The 18,464-nt window shown below is 38.6% G+C and overlaps 2 protein-coding genes across 4 annotated transcripts in view; one reads left to right on the top strand and one right to left on the bottom strand.

Moving 5' to 3' along the window:
* Positions 1-16,103, top strand: part of Nolo (no long nerve cord) — a 140,981-nt gene extending 124,878 nt beyond the window's left edge. Inside the window, exons 10-24 of one of the 3 annotated variants that reach the window (XM_070672405.1) lie at positions 6,527-6,668; positions 6,966-7,059; positions 7,737-8,131; positions 8,737-8,866; positions 9,060-9,270; positions 9,558-9,874; positions 9,953-10,080; positions 10,172-10,339; positions 10,568-10,725; positions 10,931-11,020; positions 11,156-12,254; positions 12,334-12,416; positions 12,827-13,213; positions 13,286-13,439; positions 13,601-16,103. In XM_070672405.1, the coding sequence (XP_070528506.1) occupies positions 6,527-6,668; positions 6,966-7,059; positions 7,737-8,131; positions 8,737-8,866; positions 9,060-9,270; positions 9,558-9,874; positions 9,953-10,080; positions 10,172-10,339; positions 10,568-10,725; positions 10,931-11,020; positions 11,156-12,254; positions 12,334-12,416; positions 12,827-13,213; positions 13,286-13,439; positions 13,601-13,710 (3,666 nt within the window). In that variant the 3' untranslated portion in view covers positions 13,711-16,103. Of the gene's footprint in view, positions 1-6,526; positions 6,669-6,965; positions 7,060-7,736; positions 8,132-8,736; positions 8,867-9,059; positions 9,271-9,557; positions 9,875-9,952; positions 10,081-10,171; positions 10,340-10,564; positions 10,726-10,930; positions 11,021-11,155; positions 12,255-12,333; positions 12,417-12,826; positions 13,214-13,285; positions 13,440-13,600 lie in introns of all 3 variants that reach the window. The other 2 variants (XM_070672404.1, XM_070672406.1) reach the window with 2 other exon arrangements.
* A 139-nt stretch (positions 16,104-16,242) lies between these two features.
* On the bottom strand, positions 16,243-18,443 carry LOC139111854 (hydroxylysine kinase). The gene is made up of 2 exons (XM_070672412.1): positions 18,264-18,443; positions 16,243-17,838 (listed from the first exon to the last, which is right to left on the bottom strand). Exon 2 carries the CDS (start codon positions 17,651-17,653, stop codon positions 16,568-16,570), a length of 1,086 nt encoding a protein of 361 aa, XP_070528513.1. The 5' UTR covers positions 17,654-17,838; positions 18,264-18,443; the 3' UTR covers positions 16,243-16,567.
* Between the last annotated feature and the right edge of the window lie 21 nt (positions 18,444-18,464).

Here is an 18,464-nt window from a genome sequence, read left to right as displayed (position 1 = left end):
GTGGAAGTAGCATTGTTATAATTATAGGATATATATATAATTATTTTAACTAATAATAATGTAATTCAATAACAAGTGTGCAGCTTTAATTCATATCAATGTGTCTAAAGATCTAACAATTAGCGGATCAACAGATTATTTTGTTCGAATAATCTCGGCTACAACTTGCATGCTCAAAGCGCGCGTTAATTTATCTGTAAATCCAGATTGCTGGCGTTATTACACGTTCGGTCACAAACGCAGCAAGATAGTCTCTAATTATAAAACTCTGTTTCCATCCGTTGCCCTTTTCGACAAGTTACAACGTACCGTGGCGGTTAAGGGTAAAGCAAATTAACAGCCGCGCGCGATTTGCACGACGCACGCTTGTGGCGATGGATACGTCAACGTGAATTACACGAGTACGCGACCATTCTCTTTCTGCAATCGCGATTTTGCACTCGCGTCTCTCTACGTTTCTCCGCGGCGAAAATGCGATATTCTCGAAAAGCCGCGCGTGTCCAACCACCGTAATTGCACACGAACGAAGGACCGACAGGAGACGGATAAAGTAGTATCCGACAAGGAATGACGTACGCGATGATTTTGGCAGAGACAGCGGGAGCTTTCAAAGTCAATTCGTACGAAGATTAGACACTTGATTTAATTGATACATCGATAAAATTTATTTAACATTTGTATTGGGTCGACTAGCAAATTTATCGCGTATATAAATAATTTTTTTGACATTTAATAATTTTGTGGAAAATCATACGTAACAACTCGCGAATTGGATCCGAATCGGATTTAAATGCGTTACTCAAGCGTGAATTATGAATCAATTTGTAAGTAATCTAGTTTATGTTTAATTTTGAGCAAACAACTTCGTTTACGTAGCATAAAATGCGATAAATTTCTCATTCTTGATTAAAGCAATTTGTTTGTTTCTACCGCTTTACGTGTCAGAGAGATGCCTTCGTTAAAATATATTTTAATCCTTTAACCGACACGCTGAAAGTTTCCACCTGCAACGCATGGATCGCTCGTCTAAATAAATTGAAACGGTGCTCCGCGAGTTTTACGTACATTTTGCGCTGCGCATTTTTTTTTTTTTTTCTTTTACAACGCACGAAACAAATGTATAACGTGACATCGCGCGTGTCAAAACTAATAATATACAATTTATTAAGTCGCATCAAGTAATTTCGTACGTTCGTTTTAAATAAAACGAAATAGATATTGCGATTCGGAGTACCGGAGACGCCTACTTTCCAATTTGATGCGGAGCTTTTATAAGATACCCTCTTTTGAAGCACGGATGAAATATCTGTAAAATACACATTGATATCAGTGCACTAGAAAAATTATTAACTCGGCAAGAACGGCTCTAATATACGTCCGAGATACTCTCAAATATAGCATCGTGGCTCAATAACTGGCTCGTACTTTTACTTCGCGCGGCGGTAGAGAAAGAAGGCGTTTGCTCTTTTTCAAGCACAGATGATTGTATCGAGCAGCAGACGAGCGTGAATAAAGCAGAACTCTCATTCGCACTACCGCGCCGTAGTCCGACGACCAAATCGGATTTCCTCGAAGCCGAGGAATCGCGAATCGTCCAAGCGGAACATCAACCGTTGCCGTCGCCGGCAGTGGCAAGGGTGGAAAGAATCCTCTTCCACCGGTGCGAAAGAGAATGCGGTAACGTTTCTTGTCCCCGGGAATATGGCGTAAAAATGGTGCCAGAACTGTAAACTGCCTCGCCTCCTAGCTGTATACGAATTACGTTTAAACCGCGTGTGTATACGCGAGGGTTTAGCCGCCTCCCTGTCTCCGCACACGTGAAATGTCTTTTCCGAGCTACCATCGCCGTGCTCTTCCCTGCGATGTTCTTTGAGGATGCTCCAGGTCACAGCAGACACCAACATCAAACAGGACAATTTAGTCGCCAAATAACTGCCTCCCCGCAGCTCTTCGTCCCCCTTCCGACCCACCCCGTTCCATCAAAATCCTCGGTTGGCCTGGTGAAAGGCAACCGCATTGCCCTTCTTTCCATGGCAAAGCTGAAGTTAAGAAGGATGGAAGGGAGATACTGTACTAGTGCGAAGAGCTCTTACCGGCTCGAGGGAGAAATTGAGATACCGTGATAGATGGAGAGATATAAGTAGGATAAGAGAGCACGCACTCGGTCCTGAGGATACTTGTCTCGTATGCGTACACGATTTACCGCCGTTATTATTATACGAGAAATACGTATGTAATTTACTTAACAGAGAGGTAAATCTTCCCATCTGAACTATTTCAAGTGAAATAAGATATCTTTTAAGAAGCAATGGCGAGAAGCGAGCAGCGGCAGCATTTCTTGTAAGATGAGAAAAGTGCGTGGCATAGTTACACGAGTAATTCTTTGTTTTATACTTCAACGTCGTAATGGAGAAACAAGAAAAACAAAAAGAAAAAGAAATGAAAAAGAAACAAGTCGATAAACTCTCTTTTTCATATTATTCCTCGTCTAGTTCGACGCCCCCTTAAATTCTCCGTTACGCGAGTAAAATAAAATTACCATTTTCAAGAAAGACAATATAACGGGTAACGAGTATGCACATTTGTGCCGGCAGCATTTCTTCGAGAGAGAGCTATCTGCGAGCGTAACCCCGAAAAGAGACCCGGAAAGGAAATGGAGAAAAATGTGTGCGGAGGGAGCGAGGGTGAGAGAGAAAAGGAGGAGAGAAAAACGGAAAGACGTATAACGTTTTGCCAAGAAAAAGCTCACGTGGCTCAATGAAGTTACTCGCGAAACATGCGCACGTGCAATGTGTATGAATAGTATACGCTATATGTAGGCGCGCACACGCTCGCGATCGACGGCTCGATCAACCATTGTCGATATGAGCGTTGCATCGCGCACGGGTGGGTCAACCCCATCCGCAGCTTGCATGCGGGAGCAAATACGACGCCGTATCCGAAAGCGTGCTAACGTTGCACGTCGCCTGGATCTTCGTAACGAATGCGATTCAGATATCGAGGCTCGCAAAGCGATGCGTTATCGATACGACGTACGTCTCCGCGGCGCCCGCTAGCTTTTCGGCCCTCGGGTCCTGGCAAAAGACGTTCGGCGGACGTGATTTCTTGTACCTTCCGACTGGCCGGAAACCGAAATAATTCCCCTGGAAGCATTCCAGAACTTTGACTCTTGCACGCTTGAGATTTAATACGCACTCCATCGCGTGGACGGTCCAGTCTATTTAAAATTTAGTTTGTTTTATTATGTAAATGACCTACATATACTTTTTCCTGGTTCGACCTATTTTGAAAATTAAAATAAATGTTATTCCGATTGGGGAGGTAATATTTTAAATCCGTCCAGTTATAGAATGCGATGAGCTAAAAATAGTTAGATTATAAAAAGTACAAGGTAAAACAGAAGAAAGGATCTATAGAAAGCAGATGTGCCATGCAGAGTTATCGTAAACCGTTTGCATAAAATATAGGAGACTCGGATGAATTTATGCGGCGGTAACCGGAACGCACATACAAATTTCGTTTACCAATGTTTCGTTGCAGTCTGCGTGCGAACGAATGCAGATTAAATGGGCACGTATTGCATGTACGCAACGTATACGTACTCGGAACATATTACCTTATATTCGAACGGGTCGGTGACATCTACGCGAGTTTTCTGGCATACTTTCTGGCACAATGCTTAACATATCGTTTCCTCTCTTTCTCTCTCTGGTCCAGTTTCTTGTCGAGGTAGACACTTACATCTCCCTCTCTTCCGAAAATCGATACATTGCCTGGAAGCTTTCCAGAATTTTCATTGTACGAATCGCACCGTTAGTTTCCTTCCAAGAGTCGCTCTGATTGCCTCAAAGTTTGCTCCGTGAAATAACGAATGGCGAACACAGTTTTCAAATAAAAGAAAAGGAAAAGAAAGAAAAAAAAAAAATTTCTATCGAAAATTGGAACAATTAAAACTTACCTATTTTTGTGTTTTATTTTTATGACAAACGCACGTGGGTTATACGTTGAATTTTAGGATAAATGTGTTGCCGACATGCTTTGACATACGAAACGAACCTCCGGCCTCTGCAAAAATGCTTTGAAAACTGCTATCAAACATTTTTCACTTTCTCAAAATGTTATTCAAATTTATTCCGCAATAAAAGTGTCGTGTGTCTTTACATGTCTGACAACGTGCGGTACTTATCTACTTGGAACTCGTCCAACTCCAGACGGTTCGGTGCACCTTTCGGCCCTTGAATCGCGGTACTTTTGCACGAAAGCATTCAGTTCGAGGCTGAAATCTTCTTTAAAATGTCTTTGTTATTTTTCGCATCGTTCATCAGTTCGTATTAAATAAGCACGTGATTTTTCCTAGCTTTTTAATTGGCTCGAGTTAATACATGGCCTGCGATTATACTTGCATATACACAAATAACTTTTATAATTTTTTTTTTTAATTTAAAAATATTAAAAAGACTTGAAAATGTGGCATGGAATGCCAGAAACTGGAAAATATCTTAAAGCAAGATATTTATTCTCGGAGGATAAATTTTTATGCTTGAAAGACCTCCGCGAATTGTAAACTATCCGGGTCCAGTTACACATTGCGAATTCTCGCTGTGGGTAAAATAGCCTCTCATGATCCTCGAGAATGCAATCTTGTTGCATAAATAAGAACATGACGATGAACGTCCAGGAAGATAACAGTAAAGAATGGCGTTCGTACGAGTTTTCGTGAACGCTCCCCGTCTCTTGAGCGAACTAAAGTTTCTTGGCAGATACGTGAAAGGAAAAATCTCCGCAACTTCCCTACGGAATGTAGACGTCATGCTTTATTCATGAGGTCGCTAAATGCGGCCCGTTGCGCTAGATGTGTATTTATTGCGGTATCCGCCGCGTGCAAACGCAATATTTTACTGATCATGTACTGATATTAGATTGCTCCGTATATGAGCTCCTTTCAAGTCAGTTTTTTTTTTTTATGCCACAATGTATTTCGATAATAAATTTTAACACGATAATAAACATAAAATTCTTACAGACAAATTAATTACATTATCCAAAAGTGTAGAATATTTTTCTTATCAATCTGTCACGAGTATTTGCACGATTAACATATAGAAATACATTGCGGCATCATATATCTCTATCATTTAAAGAAAACATTGTTTGTCTCGTGCAAATAACGAATTGCTAACCCATTACGTTCATTCGCACGCGAACCAATGAGCGCAGAATGCCAGGTAAAGCGAGTAAATTTTCCCCAGTCATGTACACGCAAAAGTGTGCGGCGGTCCATGATTTACGGCGCTTCATTTCTGATCGATACACAATACAGTCCGTTCTCGTTCGCTTTCGAAAACCGAACAGCAGCCCGGAACGGGTGCTCTTTCTGATAGCGATACATAAAGGCTCCGTGCCCGTCAGCGTGGCACGGTAATGATTTCATCCGAAGCTGCGGAGCGCGGGGGAGGGGAAAGTACCGTTAGAAGACAGGAATTGATAGATTTCTCTCTTTTGTGAGTACCCGGGAGCCATGCAAATATTGAACTGAAAGCACGAGGCTCCTTAAAGCACTCCCCCTCGCTATCGAGACTCCTTCCGAGTTATATAGCTTCGACCGTGAAAAGCAAAGACAGACGGAGGAAGATGAAGTACGGAGAGGAGCGAGGGATCCAATGAGGGACGGAATAAAGGGAAAGAGGAAGAATGCGGCAAGAATGCGGCATCTAAGTCGAATAGATTTTCGCTTTTCCTTTCGTATCATCTTTCCACCTTTCCGAACGACAGCTCTCTCACGTTCAAGCTCCTACTTCATTGTCTCACCCTTTCTTTTTCCTTTTCTCTCTACCTATTTAGATTCCTGATCCATCTTTCTCGATACTTTCGTCTTCTCTTTCGTGCCTTTCGTTGCAGGTCTCATTGCAAGCGAAAAACTTCGACAGCAAGATGCTCCTCGAACGAGACTTTTCGACTTTACTGAAATGAGAACCGAAAATGGCAACCTGGAATTTTAAATTAGAACCGTGCCGAGACATTAGTCCGCCGTGGAATGTGGTGTTTCATACGAAATTACCACGCTGTTAATGCACCACGAAATAGTTCGCATCTTTTCTTACTTTCGAAGTGAACACAGTCTCAAATTTCGCTTCCTAATTTATCTATGCCGAGCAAATTTTTTTTCCACTTTGTCCCTTTATTAAATTTCAAAAACAAACTATGAAGTATAAAACTTTTTTTTTTTTACTTTTAATTATTTTATACCTTTTATTAAATTACAAGAATATAGGTGATAAAGCGACATCATAAAATTATAAATACCATTATTACATATCCGATATTTTTATATAATTAACTTTTTCTGCCGATTCATTTGAATTAATGTGATTGTATGTTAATTGTATAACTTTGTCTTCTCAAGTGTGAATTTTTGCTACTATAATTTTCATAAGTCGCCTGCATTATTCCCCGCTTTTTATCGGCTCGCATTGCATCTTATTACAATTCTACGCGAAGTGTGCATTTTAACTTTTTATTTATGCAGTGCTCCGTGACCTGTGGCACCGGAATACGGACGAGGACGATCGAATGCAGAGACGGTGTTGGTGCCATCTCCAGGGACTGCGATCCCGCGGAACGTCCTCATACTGAGCAGGAATGCAAGACGAACGTCGCATGTCCCACATGTAATTGCGTTATGTCTGACTTAAACTTATATTGAATCGAACGATAATTTAATATGCCTTAAGCGACGATTTTAAAACTCATGTGCGAGATTTTTTAAGTGAATTACACGAAATTACAGGCAGATTTATATAAGATTTTACCTTTAGATCTCGAGCTATTGAAAGATCGCGTATATGAATAAAAAATAAAAAACCATTTTTACTTATCCGATATAATTTATAAAATGGCATATTATTCTTAATTTCTTTTTATGTTTCTTCTAAATACGTTTTTTTTTTATACGAAATATTATCTAGATGAAGACGGCATGACGCAGCCTCTGGTGCAGCCGTATCCGCTATCTCCAGTATCAGAGAAATTGATGGACCAGCCGATACCTTCTGAATCAACGTAAGTACTACTTATATATCGTATAATGCAATAGCAATATACTGCCTATATTTATTAGCGTTCTCAACTCAGTCGTATGTTTTATTTTAATATAATCTATGTAGTGTACGTTGATATAACTTATTTATAGCGATTGAAATTGAACAGCGTTTCGTGAATTAATCTTGCTGAATACAAATAGACACTTCGCTTTTATTTTATTTTGCAATGTAACCTATGGAAAATGTAAAGAAACAAATAACTATCTTGTTTGATCTAATTTAAAATCCAATTTAGGTAGTCCGCGAGGCAGCCACCAAACGATTAATTCATCAAGTTCTCGGCTCGTATAAACTTTCCGTTTCGCTACAATCCTCGCGGGATATGAAACATCGATCGCAATTCGAGAACAATGGCAGCGGGTTTAGAACAGCCATTACCACTGTAACGAAATTCCATAAGATATTAGACCTAGATTCCCTTCAGTCAACGCTTACAACTTTCTCCCTGTGATGCCTGCTCGTGCAGAAAATAGATGATCAAATCGCAGCTATCTCTCATTGCGCTTTTTTTATTTCTTTTTGTAATCCGTCTACGATTCGAAAATCCATTTTAACGGAGTTGTCGGTCTAGCTCACGTTCGCTTATCGTGTTATCTCACACGAATTCGAAATACATTAATCGATCTCGGTCTTCAGGTTTATCGCCGAGGAGTGGTCCCCCTGCAGCGTCACCTGCGGTGAAGGCGTCAGGCACAGAGAGGTGCGCTGTAAGATATTCCTCGAGTTCAGCCAAACCATCGCCAAACTTCCAGACGAAAGGTGCTCCGGTCCGAAGCCGATCGAGACGGAGAAGTGCACGATGGAGCCGTGTGGATTATTGGAGAACAGTCTGTCCTACAGAATCGACACAGTCGGCGACAGCGGATACGCCGAGTCGAGCTTGACGGACTCGTACAGTAGATCATCGTCCGGCAGTTCCGGCGGAAGCGGCTACGACAGCGGTATCAAGGTCGCCCCAGGTAGCGACGTGCAAACTACATACTCGTGGAAGGAAACTGGCTACACCCCCTGCAGCGCAACTTGCTTAGGAGGTAACGAATCGGACAACTATTGTTCGGCAAGATTGCCCTTGATAATATATCTTATTAGACCGAAGGGATAAGAAGGGACTTTACTACGGACAGGAAATTTCGGGTTCAGTCAGTCAAATATGGATTTTGAAATGATGAACAGCTTCCTTTAAAAACATCTATTACATTAACGAACTATTATATCGAGAAATTATCGAATCAGTTCCGAGCGTGTTCGTAAATTTTATTATTATATAGGTCTCAATTAGAATTTAATTTTGCATCTAGATTTTATATAGATAATCAAAATTTAAAATCAAATCTTTGCTGTTATATTTTTATTATAATTTTGTACACGTCATTCGTAAGCTAGATCAAGCTATGCAAAGACGATATTAATTGCTTATTGAATTAACAAAACGAATTTAATTAGTGTATGCAACCCTTAATTAGCTCGCCAAAATCGTACCGATGACATTGTGCGATTAACAGCGCTCAGATATAATCGCATTAAGATTATTCTGTCGACTAACACGATACAAAGGGTGATAAACGTATTCTGGACGGATTACCTATCGTTTATGGCGAATCGCGTACAATTGTAATATGCATTTCCCTCTTCCTAGGTGTTCAAGATCTTATTATAAATTGCGTGCGGGACGACACCGGGAAAACGGTAATGCCGCTTTTATGCGCTGCGGAAACGAAGCCGGAGGCGAGGATACGAGTCTGCAACGACCATCCGTGTCCACCGAGGTAAAGCAACTTCGTGATATCGATCAGTTAATGCTGAAATGTTGGGACTTCATGTTGCGTAATGTTCTATTCGTTTAATCGCTAAGTATCTCGCTACCATAATATCGTGCGCTATATGCGCGCAATAGAGAAAATTTAATTAACGTTACCACGCAATTCTTGCAACCAAATGTGTCATCGTCTACGCCCACAGATGGAATTATAGCGAATTCTCCACCTGCATGAGCCCTTGCGGTATTGGTATACAGACACGTGACGTTACCTGTATCCACGAGGTGACACACGGCACCGGCAAAGCAGTGCCCGTTCCAAATTACATGTGTCCGCAACCACCGCCCGCCGACAGACGATACTGCAATGTACTGGATTGTCCTGTCAAATGGAGCACGGGAGAATGGGGAAAGGTATATATTTGCACACGTTTGTATAAGGCTTCAACAATCTCGACGAAAAAGCTTCGTTATATACGAATTGTGAAATAATATTAATCATTTTCTTTATTCAGCATACTAGAACAACACGAAAAAAATCCGCTCGATGGAAAAGACTTTAAAACATTATATATTTTAAAATTATTTTAAAAGAATTATACACGAACATTAGAATAAAAAATAATTATTATTTTAATTAAGCTTATTTTCGAAAACTGTTTAAAATTTCATGTTTTAATTAACTAAATTAATAATTGCAGTGCTCGAAAACATGCGGCGGTGGTGTGAAGAAACGAGAAGTGCTTTGCGAGCAGATAATGGCCCAAGGTCGCAAGCAGAGTCGCGAAGAACGCGAATGCCCAGCTCAAAAACCAGCAAGTGAGAAACCTTGTAACACCAGAGCCTGCCACGAATCGGACTTAAGCTCTAGCACGCTACCGATCATCACCAGCTTGAACATGACATACAATCAAACAGATATCAATGCGAAAGTAGATCTAAAAATTGGTGGAATCGCTAAGATTTTTCAAGGGACGCCTTCTATCAAAATTCGTTGTCCCGTTCGAAAGTTTGACAAGTAAGTGTAAATATGAAATGCTATCTACATATATAATTGTGAATTGAAGGAGATGATTAAATAAAATATCGTTTTCAGAGCGCAGATTATATGGACGAAGGACAAAAAGGAAATACGAAAATCGAAAAAATTTAAGATCAGCAGGAAGGGAGCTTTGAAAATAATCGATATAGTTTCCTCGGATTCGGGTGTTTACGCTTGTATTGGTAAGCGATCTGTCTCACCTGCCACGCTCCATATCCTATCCGTATTTCGACACGTTGCTATGAAAAATGAGCTAATAATTTTTTTTTTTAGCTGGAAATTCGCATGCAGAGACGCAGTTGATAGTGAAATTTCGCTCCAAAGACCAGATAAGTAGCGAGGAATATTTACGACTTGGTAATTCCGTTCACCTACAACGAAACGCGAACCTCGACTCTGCACCGGCAAACTCTGGTGAAAGTCCATACACTGATCATGCAGGTAAGCGTAATGTGCGCTTTTTATCTAAAAAATAATTTATGTACATTTTGTTTAAAATCATTATAACGATTTAAAAAACGATAAATTTTTTTTTGGTTTAAAAAGAGTTGTTGATTAATAATTTTATACTTGAATAATAATTTTTAATTTTTAAATTACAATTCCAGAAAAAACAAATATTAATAATTTATAATTTTACATTGAAACTTTGTTTCTTTTTTATAGCAGCTTACGGAAATCGTTTTGACAGCGAAGACCTCAGTCATGAAGGTGCGTTTCCGAGCAATCCGACGAGGAAACCACATCAAAAGAAACAGAAAACTAGTCCTACTCCGTCAGACTCTACGATGATGCATAAAGAGCATACTGTTACCTCTCTCAATCAGGTACGTGAAAAAGAAAAACATTCTACTGTCAAGATTTTTTTCTCACCACAATAATTTGTTGCGTATATCTTGACATTGCTTAACAAATGATATGTGCATGAATTTCGCCAAACTAATTCTCTGGTGATGGTTCTGTATTTTGCTTTGCATTCCTGGACTAACTTTCTTCGATGTCGGTTATTCGATATTTGTGACTATCAATCAGCCGGGATATCACGAATCCGTGGAATCACCCGCTTCATCAAGTGCATCTACTCTTGTGCCGCACTTGAGTCATATAATATCGAGCTTGAAGGTAAGGTATTAATTTGCGAATAAATTCGACGAAGTTTTAATATGCGCCTGTCCATCATAGTTGAATTTTCGACAATCTCGCTCAACATACGTACTATGAAATTTAAATGTAAAATATTAACGCGCTTTATGGCAGGCCTATTGGCCGTTTCACAGTGAAATATCCGCGAATGGTAATCGCAAGATCGTTTCCACACCATTTATCGAGGATGGACATAAAAGGACGACGATGGGAAAGAGTAGAATGTCCAACAGGGAGACCGACTTCATGTATCAAAGTGTAGAGAACAACTTTGACAATTTATACCGCAACACAGCCATTCCGGATGAAACCTTTGGTCCAGACGAAGAAAGAATATTTATCGATGTTGATCCTTACGATTTAGACGAATCCGTATTTGGATTACAGCACAGTGATAACATCAGGTCGGATGTAATAGATAAAATTGATGCGAAAATTACTGTGAAGCCTGAGATCGATTATATCGAGGAGTCTTTAAAAAATGTGAAACGACAATGGCAAGAGTCTAGAAATGAGTACAAAGATCAACGGAGTAGTACCACGCCCAAAAATCACGCCCAGAGCAAAGCCACGACGAAATCTATTACATCTTTGCAAAACGGCAAAATGGACACGTATTACTTTGAAGATTCGAGCACAAAAAAGGAAATGCTCAAGGAGACTGACAGTTTTATCGATGATAAGTCCATCAATCACGGCGTTTATAGGAACTTGCAAACTGAAGATCCATCGACCGTCACTTCCACAATAATATCTGGTCTCGAAGATCGATTAAGGATACCGGAGTCGAATTATCGTAGTTTAAATCATGCAAACAGAACAATCAAGTACAGCGACGCATTCGAAGAAGAATTGGATAAGCGAAAAATTGTGCCGTATGTGGAAAATCACACGACAGATTATACAATCGTGCGATTTCCGACTACAAGAGATCTGGAAAATAGAGCGAGAAAAGACTCGACGTTGATAGATGATCAGAGGTCGAGCGTTGCTAGGGAGAATCCTGACGAGAACGTAAGAAACTTATCTCACAATCAAGAAGATCACGCTGGGTCCATAGAAAAGGCCTTCTCAGTTAATGTAAAGGAGGAGTTCAAAGAAGGGCAACATTCAACTGATGAAGATAGGCTCGAGAACGTTTTGACGTCGACTGCAATGGGAGAGGACAATACAACAACGAAAGATCCTTCTGTCGAATCACTCGCTTCGTTAGGTAAGATTGTATTCAATAATTTACATTGTCTTGATAATGTTTAGCGGTTTTATAATTAAACGAAGGACTTATAATGCAGCTGCGGATAATACTCTGGTGTTCGAATGGGTTACGACCGATTGGTCAAAATGTTCTCAAACTTGCGGAGGAAGTGGATTTCAGGTAAGACTATTTTCTTTAACTGTGATTAGCTTGAATTAGAAAATTTTTAATTTTTTTAAATTAATTCGTAAAAAAAGAGTATTTTATAAATAATTATTATCATTGTTAAGCAATTGTCTGAAAAGTGTTTGAAGCGATGAGAAACTTTTAGAAGACTTGAACATCTACTTGATAGATGATTGTATTCATTCGTTTACTTCCTCATGATTCATCTATTTGCTGTCATTTAGAATTTTATAAACTTTTTCAATATCAATTTATATTTAAAAACATTAAAGAAATATCGACCGCGACATTTTGATAAAAATATGAAACAAACTTATATCATTTTCATCAAATTTTATGTTTAAAAAATATTTTTATTTAAAACATTTCGAAATAATTATATTACACACTATTTATTTTCATAGATGCGAGGTGCACAGTGTACGGTTCGATCGACGAAAATGGATGGCAACTCCACTCAAGTTTCGCCGAGAACGGTTATCGGTCAAACGCTATGCGAAGACGCCGGATATCCCGTACCACAGAAAGTGAGAGGCTGCGGAATGGACAAGTGTCCTCAATGGCACGCTACGGAATGGACCCCGTGTGAAACGTCTAGATGTTTTAATTGGAAGACAGCAATGCAAAAACGAGACATTAGCTGTCGTTTATTGCACGACATGAAGAATGGTACCGAGAATATCACACTGTTGGACTCGAGCAAATGCGACGAAGCCACCAGGCCGTTACAAAGACAAGAATGTTACAACGATGCCTGCAAAGGCGTCTGGAGAGTCGGCGAGTGGACCGAGGTAAATATAATCTAATTAAAAATTTCATACGTAATAATAGCGCTTGTACTAAAATAATACTTTACCGTGCAGTGCACTGCATCTTGCGAAGAAGATGGTATCAAATATAGGATTTTACAATGCGTCTGGTTCGGTACGAAGAAGCCAGCGGGAAACGCTTGTAGAGATATACCACGACCTCCTGTAATGAAAACATGCAGGGGTCCGCCTTGTCCTCAATTTACCGGTAAGTTACTATAATATAAATAAAAGAGACAAACTAAATATTAATATTTAGTGTTTTACGTAAACTTGAAAATCACAATTATTTGTCTTTTATACTATTTAATTTTATTTTATTTCTTTAAGTGTAAAGCTCTAATTAACAATAATGCTATTTTCTTACAGCACTTGCAGAAGATTGCAAAGATCATTCGCCACTGTGCAGTAGAGTGAAAACGATGAACATATGTAAGGTACCGCTGTATAAGAAACAGTGCTGCGCATCGTGTCGCTAAACGGGATTATTGATTGTAAGTGACTCATCGTGAGAATTAAACAAAATGAACGTTAATGAAAAGTGCGCGTGAGACAGTGTAAATCGCGATTAGTCGGACAATTACTTCGTGACATATATAAACGCACCCGGAATGCCTGTTGTTAGTAAATTATGGAATACACGCAGAAGCGTGCTCACTGTGGAATAAAGTTGCACAGTATTACGATGTCCGATTTATAGATTAAAAAAAAAAAAATATCCAACAAAGGAGTTGACCAAAACTACTTCGCTGTAATAGTTTTCTCGTCGTATCGTCGAGAGAGCCGGCTCACCTCCTCGCCTCGAGCATTCCTTATGCAAACAAAGAGAAACCCGCCAATCCTAACAATTTCAAATTAAATCATAATTTTCTAAAGTATGTCACGCGTAGTTTTGCGTGATTCTCATTAATTGTGCACGCTTAAATTCCTTCTAGTTATAAAAAGAAAAATATTAAAAATATTAAAAAAAAAACAAAAAAATAAAAATCCGGCATTTCGTCCAAAAAAGTTATAAACGTGTTATATTGTTATAGAATTTGGTGAGAAAAAGAGGAGTGGAAATTTATTACTACGTCCTGAGAAGATCGTTATTGCGACATACCGTTGAAATCGACACGTTATTAAATGTTGTCAATGTTGGTGCTTTAAGTCGCACGAAAAATGGCTTTAAACAAAACGATATTTAAATTGTAATAAAACACAGTCTAAAAAATCTTAAAAAGCATACGTTATTTGTGTCGCAAAGCACACTAGGTACATTTCTTAACGTTAATTTTTTTTTACGTCTCTTTTCTGACACGAATAAATACAACTGTCTTAATTTATTTCTAAAGTGAAAGAAAGTCATCCTTTTAAGACTGAAACGCTCTTCGAATATCATTAGTCTTGGGCATTAATGTAAAAAGAGTTTTCTCGCGTTCCAAAGAATCGTTTGACATTCCGTCATGAACAGGAAGAAAAATTGTATTTTTACTTTATCTCTAAACATATATTTATTAAAATGTTAGCTCTCCCATTCTTTTTAATAATTATATAGGTTTCAATATAAATTATGACGAAAATGTAAAATTATTTAAAAATATAAGTTATCGATGATTTATTGTACGCCTATAAGCGTCCCGTCGGGCGATCTTAAGCCAATATATATCCAATAAGCAATAAAAAAATATATAAGTATTGTAATATAATATTTTGTTAATAATCTCTGGCGAAAATTCGTGAACATGACCATTCCGTTATTGGTAAAAGGGCCCGACTTTACTTATGTGCCTCTAATCACTTTTCACTACATAGATATTACTAATAGTTACAAATATTCATTTCTCGCGTATTCACTCATAGAACTTGTCATAGAACTCGATGTTTTCAATAAGAAAATCCCTTCGCGCAGATGTTGATTATACGTGAAATGTAATGAGAATTTGTCCTTCCCTTATACGCATATTAATCATATTAAACATTTAATTACACCATAGGCGCTGCCGGAATTCTTCGTAGGAGACACGCACACCAGCGGGAATATTTTTAAAAGTTCATTAAAGTATACATATAAAATATCTTTAACTCCTATGATCATTGTATAGTCAGTATATGCGAACAGCAGATCATTATATATAAATGTGCGAATGCATTCCGTTGCATTTGACACATACGGCGCGCGGCGCCTATGTGAGTTATATGTTAGTATGATTTGATAAGATTGTGAACAGATTTTCGCTATCAACGAATTTGCCTCGACACAGCTAAGCAGTTTGCCAAAACGAGCTGACGTAAATAAAAAGTTAAAATATAAATTAGAGTATTATATAAAAAAACAAGAGATGAAAGATATATTACAAGCTATCATAAATTACTAAAATGCACGAATATAAATTCTTTATATGTTGGTACGGAAAAAAAAAAAATTAAAAAGAAAATGTACGAGAAATATACTGGACGTATTAAAAGTCGAGATACTTTCTTCAGCGATGCATTCCTTAGCTGAGGAGAGACACGATGGCTTTTAAAACATCCTATACATGATTACAGCTAGCAAATGCAAGAATACGTAACTGTCATCGGCGCGTCATGTATACCACTGTATTACATTTTAGTAAGTATTTAATTAATACTTACTTTGTAATAATACGGCCGCGGAGAATTATTGATTGATGCGGTATCAAGAAACAAGTTATTTTCCTGTTAATCAACGTGATAATACAATTTTTGAAAAGAAAATTAATTCTGACACGTACATTTTTGTATATATCACGATGTAGGTAATGTAAAATGGCTCCACACTTAGTATTGTACGTAAGCATTACTGTTCATGGTATCTATGTAAATATGTAACTGCCTAAATGCGAATAAAACAAGAGAATATATCACTGCACAGTACCGCAGTTATTTAAACGATCATATAGCGGGATTTTATTATCTACCGCTCTAAGAGTGACACTCAGTTTCACCGATTAATTTAATTCACGTTCGTGAAGCCGGGCGTTAAACAAAATAAATTACAGAGAAATATATCTTTTCTTTTTAAATATCTATTATATTTTTAAATATATTTTACACATTATTATTGCTTTCATAATTGACCATTATCGTAGGCGATATTATCAATTAAAAATAATTTAGATAAAAATACAGTATTAAAAAAATATCAAATTTTACGATTATAATTACCGATATTGAGCAAATTATCCCTCATAAAAGCATTGCTTATTTCCAAGACATAAGCTAAAATTAAATAAATCAAAATGTGTTTATACAAAAATGTATAATAAAATGTAAGTTAATCTATGCTAATTAATTAGTGTTGTTCAATTAATTCAACAAGCTAATCAATATTATTTAAGAAACAATTAATCCCCAAGCTTTCATCACATCTCCTTGACTCATAGGCCACAGTCTTTTTAATAACGTCCATCCGGTTTTTTGGGTACTCAATAAATATTGATTTTCAGGATCGTGGAGATGCGAATAAGCACCCATAACTAGGCTCTGGCATATCCTGGCGCATACACTGATCTTAAGCACCTTCTTCTCCAAGTCGGTTAATTTTTTTATTTTTTCGTAACCTTCCACGACGTGTCTGCCCATACCTACGTCTGCCGTTTGCAGGATCATGTAGCAAAGAATAATAGCTAGCTCGAAAACCCGACAGGTTCTGTGAGAATCGCCAAAATCGATTACGGCGGCAACATCTTTACCGTCAGGACTTATGATGATGTTGTGTTCGTTCAAGTCACCGTGTATGATCGTCTGTTCTAACTGATCCGTAACTGACAATACTTCCTTTTGGAAGCTGACAATTACGTCGTGCACCAGCTGCTTATCCAGTGAGCTCTTGACCGCGTAAGTGAACTGTTGTACTCGCGGCACCGAAGCCAGCATCCATAGTGTCTTGTGCTCGTCATATCCAGGATGATTGAAGCCCGCGAGAATCTCGTCGATCCTAGCTGTGAAATTACCGACCTTGCGCAACAATTCATCCGTTATTTTAACGCGAGACAGCAGTTCGCCAGGACAATAAACTAATAACCTCACGGCATACTTTTCCATGGTGTTCTCGCTTTTCAAAGTCTCTAAAGAAAAGTACGCGCCATTCACGTTCTTTACCGGTAATGGGCAACAGATGTTTCTTTGATTGAGGAAAATCATCAGCTCTGTCTGAGCTTCGATCACGTCGGTTTTGCGAGAGCCAAGAGAGTTAATCACCTTGAGAACGTAGCCTGTTCTCTCCAGATTAATTGTATGTGGATTCGTGGGCGCTTCGTCGCACACCACATGATAATTGCGGTCGTCGTAGCCGTTAAGTTCGCGGACGCTTGTCGCTCTCATGCCGTAGAGTCGTTCCAGCAGGGCGACTGCCGTTTCCTCGGTTACGGGCGGACGTATATGCTGGCCTGGGATGAGCAGCGTGTCGTTGTACTCCATGCCGCCGCGGTGCACGATGCAAAAATAGCCGCGAGTTATTAAGGGGGAAGCCGGGTCGATGAAAAAGAGAAATGTACGTCCCCTGCACGGCGAAGAGAGAGAGAATTGAACGAAGGGCGTTTGGAACGATGAGTAAAACCGTGGCTGAAATATCTTCTTTGTTCCTCGATTAATTGACTGTTAAACTGCAAAGATAAAAGCCGTAAAATTTGATACGTTAACACAAGAGCATGAGGAAAATTTATCGATTGAAACAGCGTAAACAGGGAAGAAGATAAAGTGCAATTAATAAAAGTTGTATTATAGCTTGATATTACTGTGAGTATAAAATGGAAACAACTAACTTGCTTGAAAAACGTAAATGGTATAGTAAAAAAAAAAAAAAAAAAAAAAAAAGAAAAAAAAGACTGTATAAATTCGTAAAACTTTATAATTATTTTTACCGATGTATATTTTATTATTGGTATACCTTTTTCGTGCATAATTTTGACAATAAAGATAACAATGAAAAATTATAAATATCTTAAACAAGTACGTGCATCTTTGCAAGTAATGCATGCGATAACGAACAGACGTGGACACAGTTATAAATGTATAAGTATCGACTCACCCTACTGAAGGACGTGTTTATTCGACCGAAGGAAGCAGCGAACTAAGTTCTCCAACCGACGGTGTAGTTTGCCGAGCTCGACGAGTGATCGTGTGCGCAGCAAGCGTAATCCACGCTCAATCATCGTTCAGTACATCTCGAGGGTACTACAAGCGCACAGTGATATTTACATTAATGATAATTGGGCACACGGCACGATAC

This window comes from Cardiocondyla obscurior, linkage group LG25 (assembly GCF_019399895.1).
Source record: "Cardiocondyla obscurior isolate alpha-2009 linkage group LG25, Cobs3.1, whole genome shotgun sequence".
Classification (NCBI taxonomy): domain Eukaryota; kingdom Metazoa; phylum Arthropoda; class Insecta; order Hymenoptera; family Formicidae; genus Cardiocondyla; species Cardiocondyla obscurior.
Note: the sequence above shows the minus strand (reverse complement) of the source record. Positions and strands in the feature narration are given on the sequence as shown.

Coding starts and splice junctions, on each gene's coding strand:
- LOC139111854 (XM_070672412.1), bottom strand. CDS start 17,653: ATGGAGTACAACGACACGCTGCTCATCCCAGGCCAGCATATACGTCCG.